General features: G+C 38.9%; 1 protein-coding gene and 1 long non-coding RNA gene across 2 annotated transcripts; one reads left to right on the forward strand and one right to left on the reverse strand.

The window, feature by feature from the left end:
- The first annotated feature begins 4,729 nt into the window (after positions 1 to 4,729).
- Positions 4,730 to 6,433, forward strand: LOC125058620. Its single transcript, XR_007118459.1, has 2 exons — positions 4,730 to 4,861; positions 6,173 to 6,433. It is a non-coding gene; the product is annotated as an uncharacterized LOC125058620 (long non-coding RNA).
- On the reverse strand, positions 4,859 to 7,611 carry LOC125058619 (protein ALP1-like). Its single transcript, XM_047662727.1, has 2 exons — positions 7,203 to 7,611; positions 4,859 to 6,097 (listed from the first exon to the last, which is right to left on the reverse strand). The coding sequence occupies exons 1-2, from the start codon at positions 7,553 to 7,555 to the stop codon at positions 5,221 to 5,223; spliced, it is 1,230 nt and encodes a 409-aa protein (XP_047518683.1). The 5' UTR covers positions 7,556 to 7,611; the 3' UTR covers positions 4,859 to 5,220.
- Between the last annotated feature and the right edge of the window lie 5,520 nt (positions 7,612 to 13,131).

Raw genomic sequence — 13,131 nt, forward strand, 5'->3', positions numbered from 1 at the left:
GACCCAACATTCATGTAGGGTATGTGTATCTTTTTTAAATTTAAATCTTTTTTAGAAAAATGGATTCCCGGGCACGAAGAATTATGAAACTCCTAAATTCACCAAGTCACCATAGATTGGAATGCCGCAGTGAAAATGATCGATCTATTTCGCCACTTCACTCTGGAGAAAGTGACGTAGACCTCAGTGATGACGATCCCACTTATAATCAAGATCAAAATCTTCGTCAACGTTCACCGAGCCCAGCAGTTATAAGTTCTAACAAACCAAGGAAACGTAAAGCAGATAAGAATAAATGGATGCAAAACGCGCAAAAAATTAAACGAAACTTGGGTCAAAGTTATGTAGCTGTACATTCGAAGAAATTGGTCCCTGCACGTAGTATTAAACCAACTTGTGGCCAAAACTGTAGACTAAAATGCGCTGATCGAATAAATGATGCTAGGAGGTTGGATATCTTTAATACATTCTGGGCATTAGGAGATAGACAGTTACAAAGGATGTATATTTTGTCTAATTGTACAAAGATTACACCTAAGTACAAGTATACCAATGCTGAGAACCCACGTAATCCAAACCATGCCTTCTATTTTTCAGTGGACGATGAAAAAATAAGGGTAGGTATGTAAAACGTTCTTTATTAATACTCTTGATATTTCACATAAGATGATTCGAACCGTGCAGATTGAGAGCAGAAATACTGGAGGTTTCATAAAGGATGATAAACGCGGCAAACACAAAAATCATAAAACTGCAAGTGATGAGCTGCTGATTTTGTGTTTGTGTAATAAGTGAATTTCTGTGCGTAATTTTACTGGATTTTAGTGTAACCAAATTCCTCTTTGATTAAATTGAAAATAAACCCTTGAATAAATCTACGGCGTTTTCCATCCGATTCCCTAGCTCGTAAAAATATATAAGATGCACTGACGCTCAATTTTGCGCCAAATATAATATTATACATTTATTTTTTGTTACTAGGCAAACGGCAAGCCTCTTACAAAAGAATGCAAGTTTTTGATAGACCTTATTGAAGCCAGCAAAGTAATTACGACCAAAACTACGAATACCAGCAACAATAAATTGAAGAATGAAGAGTGAGTTCATTTAACTGAGCGCTTTAATGCTTGGACTACGAGTGGTCGTAGGACTCCGCAGCAGCTGCGTTTAAAATGGGAAAATTAAAAGAAAAACTCGCAAACGCTCCAGTAAGGATGAACCTTAAAGGTGATAGTAGTTAATACGTATTTTTGAGTTTAATCAGATTTTAGTACAACTTATATTCTATTTACAAATCTTTTCAGACTGGTGGTGGTCCCGCTGAGTCTATACCCCCAGATGACATATTGGACCGAGTGACTGGTATGCTCGGAAGTACTGCCAGTGGATTAACTGTGCCATTTGGGGGTGATAGAGAATTAAATGGGCTTGATGGCGGCGTGCTGTTGGGCGGTGAACAAGTGGGGATGGTGATGCGACAATAGCTGTCGAACTAACCGAGGTGGTAGATTATATGCCCATGTCCACTGATCATGGAATAAAGATTGTTATATGTGATGGTGAAGGTGGTGGTGAGGGTGTTGGTGTCGTCAAGGAGACTGCTTCTGCAAATGTAACACTAAAGAGATTCACACTTGGTACAACTAGGATAGGTACTAATAATTAATTGGCCCTATGCCAGTTACCGTAGCAGGCGCGGAAAGGTCCTTTTCTAAATTAAAACTTATAAAAAATTACCTGCGCTCAACAATGAGCCAGGAAAGATAAACAAATTTAGGAACAATATCCATAGAGAAGGCCATATTAGACCATATGGACATACACGAGATAATTAAGGATTTCGCAAACAGAAAGGAGAGAAGAGTGGAATACTTTAAGTACGTTTATATCCTTACATAATTGTTAAATCAGTGTTGTTTCACCTGAAGCAACAAATAATAAAGTACATGCTACTGCACGTAACTGTGTCGAAAGGGTTATCGGTATAAAAAATTACGACGATTTCGGTGCCTGTAAGTACATAGAGTACTACATTATGTACCAAATGTTACAGTTCCGTGAAAAAGGAAGAGAAAAGACACAGAATGTCAGTAGAATTATGTAGTTTTTCCGGAATCGCACCAACAATTGAAAAATTTAATGACGCTGATATCCTCGAATTTCAGTTTGAGGTTATAAAAGCGATGAGAAACATAAGTCAAAGAACTCGATCCCAAAATCGAATTATTCCCAAATTGCTTATACTTCAGTTTACCCCGAAAATCAATATAGGGGATATCGTACTGCTACAGCTTCATCTACAAATTATAATGTAAATGAAAACGAAACACCTCAGAATACACAATCTTTTCATCAAATAGACGACACAGTATCTGAAAACAGCCATTTTGATTTTGATTTTTCGAAGTCAGTTGATTAATAATTACCTACACATTTCCACAATGACTTGTTATTTAAAAATCTGCTACAGGTGTCTCTTACCATAATCCTGTAGCGAATCGTAGATACGCACTAAAAATGTACATACTCTTTTGTGTAGTATTTTCTATAAGATTTTGATGTATATGTTAACATAAAGATAGGACACTAAGAAAAGAAGAAAGCGGACATCACTCAGAACAGACTTTTAAGACGCGTGAATATTCATGTTTTTTTCCTTGAGCGTTTCTATGTTAATAAAAATTAATTACTGTTGTTTGTAAAGAATAAATCATTTCACAAAGATAAAAATAGGTTGTGATTTATTACACGATAGCACATCCCATAAATGGTGACCCCGACGTGATCAAATCCAATTCGGACGCCGCGTTAACCGATCTTTGGACTTGGCGACGAATTATGATATCGGTCGGGGCTGGTTGAACGCTACCTACGGCAAGTGGCATATTTGAAGAACCTCTCTACAATGGAGTCACTAATTATCCCATTACGGAGCACCGCGAGCAACTTTACCTCCAGGAGGGATCATTCGTCATATGGAATGTTGTTCTTGGTGTTATGAATGGTGTTCGACTGATGAGCAACGAAGCTTTGCCAACGTTCTTCTCTGCGTATCAAGATGCATATGTTACTTATCTTTTAAGAATGGCGACTTTTGTATATCGACATTATGAAATTATAGGGTAGAGTGTTAAACGCACTTTTTTGATTATACTAATTATGTAGGAGTCTCGGGGGACCTTTATTGAAACACCTCCAATGAATTGAAAATGAGACAGACAGTAGCTTAGACGTAGCTGGAGAAACCAACACCGATTCTACAAGTGATATTGCACCGGAGTCTTCACGTAATGTTCCTATCACCCGCAAAAGAACAATGCAAGCTGATGATTTCGAAAAGGAAGCATTAAAAGCCCTTAAGGAGTCATTTTTAAGGGTATTTTGCCATCAATTCAAGATTTCACAGACCTTCAAACTCTCACCTTCCAAAGCAAAGTGTTACAAATTATCACTGAAATGCGGTATGGCTCAATGTCCCAACAATCATCATCATTTAGGTTTGAACGAACGTCTCAACAGCCTTCATCACACGGGTATCATACAAGAAGTTACAGAAGTACATACACTCCAGCACACTTGAGCTCAGATTATAATTTATTGACATCTCCAGGTGAAACATCTCAAGACAGCGTAGAGTACGATTTTGCAAATTTGTAATTAAGATTTATCAAGATTACTATTAAGGAGATTAATAAGATTGATTATGATTATTAACATTTCCTTTTTTTTTAAAATTAAAAAGTATTATTATGATAATAAGTATTATTATGAAAATTAAAAAGTATGATATGCCTCAACTTGAGGCACGCCGCGCCATGAGGCAAATTGGTTGCCGCCAGCCGAGCCATATTTTGTCGGTTTTTTAGGCGCGCTCAAAGAAGCCTCAGTCCGAGCCGTGCACTTGGTGGAGACGGGCGTGTCGCCTCAGGTCGCAATGGACAACGAAACTGCAGTTAAATTAATAAAATTATACGAGTTCCATCGTGTTCTTTGGGATCCGTTAAATAATAACTATTACAACAAAAATGCTAAGCAAGATGCGTGGAACGATATTAGTTCAAAGTTGGGGATTCCAGTGGACGCTGTAAAAAAGAAGATTACTAGTCTCACAGGCTCATATGTAGATACCAATACATATATGAATTTTAAATTATATTAAACTCAGTAAATAAGGCTACAAAAAGTTAAAGCAAGCATCGGGGCTAGTTCCACTTCACACGAAAAAACATATCAAACGAAATATGTACATATAGAAAACTACGGTTCATAATGGGCCCTATTATTATTTGGGCTCTATTATTATCATACAAAATATATTGTTGATAATTCCCACACTCACTTGGAAATTTCATTTTCTCGTAGAATTTCAATTAATTCGAACACGTGCCGCGACTCGACTCCTAGATATAGTGCATCATAGGCCTCCTACGCACTGGCGACCATGGTCGCCGCGACCTAGCCGCGGCGGCCAGTGAATTCTGGACTTTATATGGCAATCGCTATAGCCCCTACGCACTTAGCGGCCAGCGACCAGCGGCCACCGTTGGCCGCGGCGTCCAATTTGATGCCACGCGACCAGCGACCAATCGTGGCCGTCGAGAACATCACTTCTGTATTAAAATTCATCAGTGCTACCGCATCGGCCGCGGCGACCAGACGTGTAGCTAGCTACAGAGTGATTATTTTACAATGGCCAATTTCGACACGGAAAGGTTCATAATTAAAGTTGAAAATAGAAGAGGTTTATGGGATTTAGCATCAAATGATTACTCCAATAAAGATGTTAAGCGGCAGTTGTGGCTTGAAGTGGTCGATATATTTGGCGGTGAATCCATGGAAGATAAAGAAAAGGCAGAACTTGGTTAGTATTTTATTTTATTATGCCTAAGTAAATTAATAATGCGATGAACTACAATAAACGCAGCAGGTGCTGTAGTAGCATTCGACACGTATATGTGACATGAGTGATTTTTTTTTAAAGTTGTTCCGTTCATTCAAAATCTAAGAAATTTTAGCAAATAGGTAATTGTCAAAAGTATAACTATTTTATTTCTACTATTTTTCGCTTTGCACATGAGTTTTGACAATTATTTGCTAAAATTTCCCAGGTTTTCGTAATGATTGGAATAACTTTTTAAAAAGATTACTCATACCGCATGTGCGTTCGACGCCATTTTGTTTACGGCGCGCAATGGCGGCTCGCGGCGAGCACCCATATATTTACAAATTGTGCCAGGGCAAGCGACCATCGGTACTGAAGTAGTTTGCGAATATATCTCGATATTCGGTTGATGTTCTATTTGCTCTATTAGGTAAACATGCAGGTATTTCTAATAAAGCCTCTGGTACAGTTAACGTGTCCTTGAAATCATATCCGTCTCTTTCTCGCACAAAATTATGAAGCACACATAGAGCTTTTATAATCACAACTGCAAATTCTTTCTTGACGTTTAGGGGTCGGTGAAGAATCTGCCATTTATTGGCTAATATTCCAAATGTACATTCAATATAGCGGCGGGCACGGGATAGTCGATAATTAAAATTAGTCTTTACATTATTCAAGTTTCTCCCAGCATACGGTCGCATCATATGTTCCGATAGTGAAAACGCCTCATCACCCACTAAAACGAACGGCATTGATTGGCCATTTTCTTTGATGGGGTTATTGCTCGGAATATCGAGATCATTATTTAAAAGCCTATGATAAAATACAGAGTCTTTGTAAATTGACGAATCACTGCATTTGCCGTATGCTCCAATATCTACGTAAAGAAATTTATAATTTACATCACATATTGCAAGTAACACGATTGAAAAATAATTCTTGTAATTGTAATAAAGAGATCCCGAATGTTGTGGTTTGATAACTCTAATGTGCTTGCCGTCGATGGCTCCGATGCAATTAGGAAATTGGGCGTATTTTTGAAAACCTTCAGCCGTTTGAATCCACTTATCTCTGGTCAATTGTGGCATCACAATTGGTTTTAATATCTCCCATATTGCTTCACAAACATCAAATACTATTTCCGATACTGTAGGAAGCCCTATACGGTATTCATGACTTATATGAGATAAAGAACACCCAGTAGCCAAATACCTGAAAATAAAATTCACATTAATAAACATAATATTAGTTTTGTAATATGTACTACATTTATTTATTGATTTACAGGCATTACTCTCCAAAAAAGATGGAAAAACCTTAGAGACTGTTTCACAAGAGAGCTGCGCCGTCTTAAAGATGTCAAAAGTGGTTCTGCTGCAAAACGTAAATCACAATACACCTATTTCAACCAATTACTGTTTTTGAAATCAGTGCTGGACACAAACGCAACAGAAAATAGTCTCGAAGAGGCAAGTCAAGAAAATGAAAGTGCAAGATCTTCTGATCTTGAGACTCAACAGTCTGCATCAAAGTCGCTTAGAACAAAAAGGAAGAAAAAAATACCAAACGAAGAATCCGATACAGACCCTCTAATTTCAGTTCTGCATAAGACCATAGCGACTACACAGAATGATTCAAATTGTGACAGACTGTTTCTTTTATCCCTCCTCGAAAGATTTCAAACAATCCCTGCTGCAATGAAGACCAAAGCGAAAATGGAAATCATGGAAATTATAGAAAAATACCAACCGAACTGTACACCTACAAATCGACCGAGTTATTCAGGTTATTCTACTACCAACAGGATATCAGATGATTCAAATTACAGCGATACTCATACTCATTATTCTGATATTTCTCAAAATTCAGAAATGATAGACCTATTTCCCAATTTGAATGATTAATTGTTCACAATTGCCATTTTTTAAGTTATGAAAATACAAATAATTTGATTATCTACTTCAGTTTTTTAATATTTAAAAACATGTTATAAGCAAGCCCTTTTCCTCTCCTTTTCAAAGTCGTAAAGTAGAATACTACTGAACAATAGTTCATAAATTTTTTAAAGTGGCAAAACCTTGGTCAATGAATTATACAGGTTGTTGTGAAAAACGCAACAGTGGTGGTTTAGGGTGATTCAGAATCAAGTCTTGTATAATTCAAATTTACAAAAAAATCCGTTTAGCAGTTTAAGTAAAAAAAAGGCCCTATCACATTATTTTTATTTTTCCTGTACACAATACTCCATTCCGAAACATCCTTTAAAATATATCACGTATTTTTTAAACATTCTGTATTTAAAAAAGAAAAAGCTTACCTTATTGTTATTACTAATTTTTCTTCTGCTGGAATGCATTTCCGATAGTTGTTACCAGTTCCAGTAATTTTTGGTTTTATTGTATCCAGTAACAGGTTAAAAGTATTCGTTGACATTCTCATGTAATTAAAGAATCTCTTCTCATACATTTTTAAATCCAAAAAATAAGTATAATATAATCCTTTAGTCTTTCTCTCGCAAAGTAATGGATGCACCCAAAACTGTCTTTTACGTGAAATCTTCCGTTTTCGTTTTCGTAGTAAATACACAAGCACAGTTAGCGTGATTATCTTCTGCACGTCCATCTTGACACATCCTTGGAAGTCGACTGCAAATTTTTCGGCCGTCCACATGTCGCGCTTGCCTACGCACCGGCGACCATGGCCGCGGCGGCCTGGCCGCGTCTATGGTCGCCAGTGCGTAGGCAGCCATAAGGGCAATAGCGCACTAGCGGCCAGGTCGCGGCGGCCATCGAGATAGAAACCATAGTATGAAATCACCATATAGAACGCGCACCTGGCCGCACGCGGCCAGCGGCCACACCGAGCCGCAGCGGCCAGCGAGATCGAAGCGACGCATTTGCGGCCCGTGTTCGGTCGCTGGTCGCTGCGGCCACTGGGATCAATTGCATTACTGTAGTTAAATAAGCAGTGTGCGCGCACTAGTCGCGGCGGCCGCACGTATTGTGGAACTACAGCGTGTTGCGATGTCTTTCGACACGGAAAGATTTATAACCGAGATTAAGACAAGGAGGGCGTTGTGGGACATGTCCTGTGAAGACTATGCCAACCGTGACTTAAAGAGGATGATGTGGGAAGAGATTATAGAAATATTTAGTAATGAAAAATTAACAATAACTGAAAAAAACGAACTCGGTAAGTAATGTTTATTTTTTTGTGTTCTCAGAGCTGAGCTGAGACAAGCGGCGAGGTGTGCGGGGGTGGGCCCCAGGCATTTTTTGATGATTATTATTGAATAACTGCACCTTTTATTATGATAATACAGTACATAATTACTTTTGTGTACCTTCTTGTTTCACTTATCTACCTGTATCCTTTTTCATAAAACAGACACAGGGACCGCAAATAAATAATTTGAATAAAAGTAGATAGGCATAGGCTTACCTTAAAGTTACAACAAGTTTTTCCTTGGCAGAAATGCAGGGGCGAAATTTAGTTACAGTGCCGGTGATTGATGGACTTAATTTTCTTAACAGTTCTTCAAACGAAGACTTGCTCATCCGCAAATAATTAAAGAACTTTTCATCATATTGCTGAAGGTCGGTGAAATAAGTATGAAATAATCCCTTTGTTCGCCTTTCACGTAGTAAGGGATGGACCCAATATTTTTTCCTTTTCTTTTTCTGCTTCTTACTAAGATACAAAAGCACTGCTATTTCCTCAACGTCCATTTTGAAGCGCGCTGTATAGGCAACTGACTATCGTAGCCGCAGTTTTGGCTGCGTTGCAAATCGCAACCCCTGCGGCCGGGCCGCGCGTCTGGCCGCTAGTGCGCTATTACCCTAAAACAAACTTTAAGCGGTCTACACACCAAAGCCGCTGACCCGGCGGCACGGATCGCCGGCCTTATTTTATACAATCATGCCGCCGGCGGGGCAGCATGCCGATGCCGACGGCATCCCTCTCCACTCACTGAGTCAGTTGCCCGCCGGCTTGCATAGAGTAGTGACGTATCACTTATTCATTCTCTATTGTTGTGAAGTGTCGGCACTTTTATTTTTTATCAACTAACCAATATGGAGTGGGACGATGCAACAGTTATAAAACTAATAGACTCATTTAAAAGAAATATTATGGAACCCAAAAAACCGTGACTACAAAAGCCGGCCAAAGCGTTACGACACATTTAATGAAATTGCCAGTGAATTTGCTACTGATGTTCCGGAAATCGAGAGAAAGATAAAAAAATTAACTAGTCATTATTACCGAGAGAAGAAAAAAAGAAGATAATTCAAATAAGTCTGGTGCGGGTACTGATGATATTTATCATAGTAAATGGCTTGCCTACAAATCACTAAATTTTTCTTCAGAACAAAAATGTGCCTACTGGAACCACCTATAGTTACTAATACTGTAAGTAAAGATTTAATTTTTTTTTATAATCAGGCAACTAGGGCCCCATAGACATATAATTATATTAGTTTATTTGTTAGTGTATCTTTGTATTTACATATTAACCCTTTCCCGGGCAAAATAGTTGCCACTCAGGTAAAAAAAAATGTTTGAAAAAAAAATACTTGAAAAGTTGAAGACGTATTCAGTGCCTTAGAAAAATGCCAATTACTCCAAGGGAGAATCAAGAGGAGTTTGTGGCGGACCCTCCAGCAGCGGAGGGAGTACAGACGAGAACACAATCAGCACGGGACGCCGCCCGACGACAAAGTTTCGATGCGAACCGCGGGATGGGTGAAAGCAACGATGGAAACATCCTCCTTGCTCTGCGACAAATGATGGAAGAACAGGCACAGGCACGCCGATTGATGGAGGAGCAGGCACGCCGTCAGGAGGAACAGGCCCGTCATCAGAAAGAACAGGTTCGGCGATTGATGGAGGAACAGGCTCGCCGTCAGGAGGAACAGGCTCGCTGACAAGAGGAACAGGCACGCCAAATGATGGAAGAACAGGCTCAGACACGTCGTTTGATGGAGGAACAGGCTTGCCGTATAGGAGAAAGATTAGGAGATCTGAAACAAGAAGTAGATAAAAAAATCGAAAACTTGGAATCTGATATGGACTGCAAATTTTCGAAACAGGACAAACGTATTCTCGGATTAGAACAAGAGATGCAGTGCCTGAAGACCAAAGGTGTCCTAACGACTGGCGCGGCGACGGCGCGTACAAAATACAGTTTGAGACTATGGCAGAGTCAAACGGGTGGAATGACGATCAGGCCGTCACCGCCCTTATTATGGGACTGCGAGATGAAGCCCTCACCATATTATATATATCATATAGACAGGCAAAGTGACGTTGAAGCAACTGCTGGATGCCCTGGAATCACGGTACGGAGACGCACATTTAGAGCACGTCTATAGGGCTCAATTAAAGGATAGAATACAGCAGACAAATGAAAGTTTGCAAAAATGGGGATTTGAAATAGAGAAGCTGGTTAGGAAAGCCTACGCATCCTCACCAGACGTTGCAGACAAGATGTTGGTTCAAGCCTTCGTCGACGGTATTCGAGACCGTGAAATTCTGTGAATGGCTGTGAACCTAGGTCACTACAAGAACCTGAAGGATGCTCTAGCCTATACGTTGGAGGTAGAGGCAATTCGGAAAGATCCTCGACCTTACCGTATTAGGGCTGTCACGGAAAAACCAAACTCGTGTCAACGCGGACCAACCTGTGACCTCTGCGGGGAAGTGGGGCATATGAGGTTATCGTGCCCAAAGAAAGACTTCCGAGGTGATGTGAAGGTTAGACGTGGGAATACCTTGGTTATCGACGGAGTTGTCAATGGAACTAAGTGTGACCTAACACTAGATACCGGAGCTCCACGAACCGTAATCAGATACCAACTTCTGAAGTCATTTTATGGAAGCCCTTCTCGAGGAATTGTACAGCTTGTTACAGCTACAGGTCAGCGTATAACCGATCGGGGAGAAGGTATCGCAACCTTCAAGATTGGTGGAAGATTTTACAGACACAAGGTTGTTCTTGCCGACATAGTAGATGACTGCATAATCGGGTTAGACTTTATGAAGCTGTACAATTGTAAAATAGAACTGGAAAAAGGAATCTTTAAGTGTGGAAGTCAGCTTAAAAGGCAACTCTCCAAATAGTGGTTTTGATGTCTGTAGAGTTATCAATGTGGACGGACAGGACTGTAATCAACAAGAGTGGAACGCAGTTCGTAAAGTTACTGAGACCTATGAGGAAGCCCTGTCAAGACTCCCATCAAAGGCAGAGGAACAATTAAAGACATTTTCGGACATGTTATCTGCTCATGAAAGAGAGCTAAGAAGAAGTTCAGATGATTCTGAACGACTATGTGAAAAGGTTAACAAATAGGACGGAAAGGAGATTGGCCATGTGAGAACTTTTTATAAATTATCTCAGGACCACCTCGAAGTTTTTTCAGTTCTGTTAGATCTCGTGGTGGATTTAATAATAACCCGACCCTTAGAAGTTATATGTCTGCATACAAGCGTTTGCTTTGTCACACTGAAATAAAAACTCCCGAAAGTGGCAACTGCCTGGCTTTAGAAGATATAACGATTCTATCGAACTCAAAATTGACTACTGACCAGCAAATTAATACATCTTTGACATATAATAAAATAACAAAGGAGTTTTCATTATCTCAAGAAACCGAAAAAGAAAATGATTTTGATGACTTATATATACCTCACAATGAAGACACACTATCAAAAACTATAAAAAATGTCGTAGAGTATATAGCAGGGTTTGTCGTAAAAAAAATAAAAATTTCTTGCGAAGAGTGCTGCAATGCGTTACAGTCCTCCCGTCAATGTAGTAGCCAAGAATCCTTCATAAACAAAAGAGACTTTTCATCTAAAGCTGATCAAGGCTTTTTAACAACCCTTCAAAAGATGTGATACAACTTTGTCTAAAAATAGAAAAATTTATTCGTGAAAATAAAAAAATCACTCAAGCTATTGGGAAATCTACAATTTGCAAAGCGGTACTTCTTATATTAGAAGATAATTCCGGCTTATTTTCGAGTTTGGAAAACCACAATTTGGACCAAGATATTTTAAGTGGTCATAGGTATTTAATAATGAAATACGTTATAGAAATTTACTTTGACATTCGACTTAAGTATGAATGTAAACTTAATAATTTAGGAAAGGAAACTGTAAGGAACCAGTTTAATAAGATTGTTCTGTTTAAAGGTCAATAAATTAAGAAGCAATGAAAAAAGATGTTTTTTTTATTAATGCATTTTTTTTTTACATAATGTCATAATTATAATCTGGACAAAAACAGTGTATGGAACAACTTTCTCCAAGGGTCGAACATCTAACTTCAATAAATTATCGATAGTCCTCCAAAGTAAAAGGTACATCACTAGCTAATGCACACTGACAAATCAAAATTGGTCACGCTTTATCGAGCTGCCAGTGCGTCTATACGCCAGTATAAATATTAAGTCTATGGGTATGTACCTACATATCTTAGGCTTATATTCTAAAAGGTTACTTGTCTAATCACGTTATCGAATGACCCAGAAGTTAATATTACCCACCGACCAGAATCTGCTTCAACAAATATGTCAGGAAACTCTCATTTGTTTCCGCACATACCTAAAAGAAAGCGATTCAAAGGGACTCAAGAATGTACTCCAGCATCAGCTCAACTTTTACAATATATACTTAAAGAAAAAGAGACCAATAAGGATGATGAGATCGACATGTTTTTTTCGAGCATTGCAAAAACTGTAAAAAAATTAAATCGTTACAGCCAATCTGTTCTGAAGTCTAGAATATTCAAGATGGTGTCTGAATTTGAATTACAAGAAATCAAGGAACAAACTAATTTCTATGCTGGTTCTTTACGACACAATACTGATAACACTCACAATACCTTCCTTTCACAGACCTTCGAGTCATAACACCCACAATATAGGATTTTCGGATTATAACATCCGTGATGTAGGCATAATACTTTGATGGTCTGTGGCAGCTTTGTTGAGCGGTTTCCCGGGGCGGGAGAACCGCCCGTGTTGCCTTGCCCTTACTATGGAGTCTTTACTTCGCGTTCAGTTGTATTACGGCTACCGCGCGGTAAGCACGTCCACAGCTCGTGAGTTCGCCATGGATCGTTTCGACGTTGAACTATTTATTGATGAGGTGGAGAAGAAACCTGCAATATGGGATATTCAGTGTGATGATTAATTCTTCAAATGAAATAATCAAGAACCGAGCTTGACGACAAACTCTTTTGT

The sequence above is a fragment of the Pieris napi genome, chromosome 18 (assembly GCF_905475465.1).
Source record: "Pieris napi chromosome 18, ilPieNapi1.2, whole genome shotgun sequence".
NCBI lineage: Eukaryota > Metazoa > Arthropoda > Insecta > Lepidoptera > Pieridae > Pieris > Pieris napi.

What these genes read in the sequence shown, in the direction of transcription:
- LOC125058619 (XM_047662727.1), bottom strand. Translation starts at nt 7,555, where the DNA reads ATGTGGACGGCCGAAAAATTTGCAGTCGACTTCCAAGGATGTGTCAAG. An exon ending in AAATTAGTAATAACAATAAG is followed by an intron (nt 6,098 to 7,202) that starts GTAAGCTTTTTC and finishes TTTTATTTTCAG; the next exon opens with GTATTTGGCTACTGGGTGTT.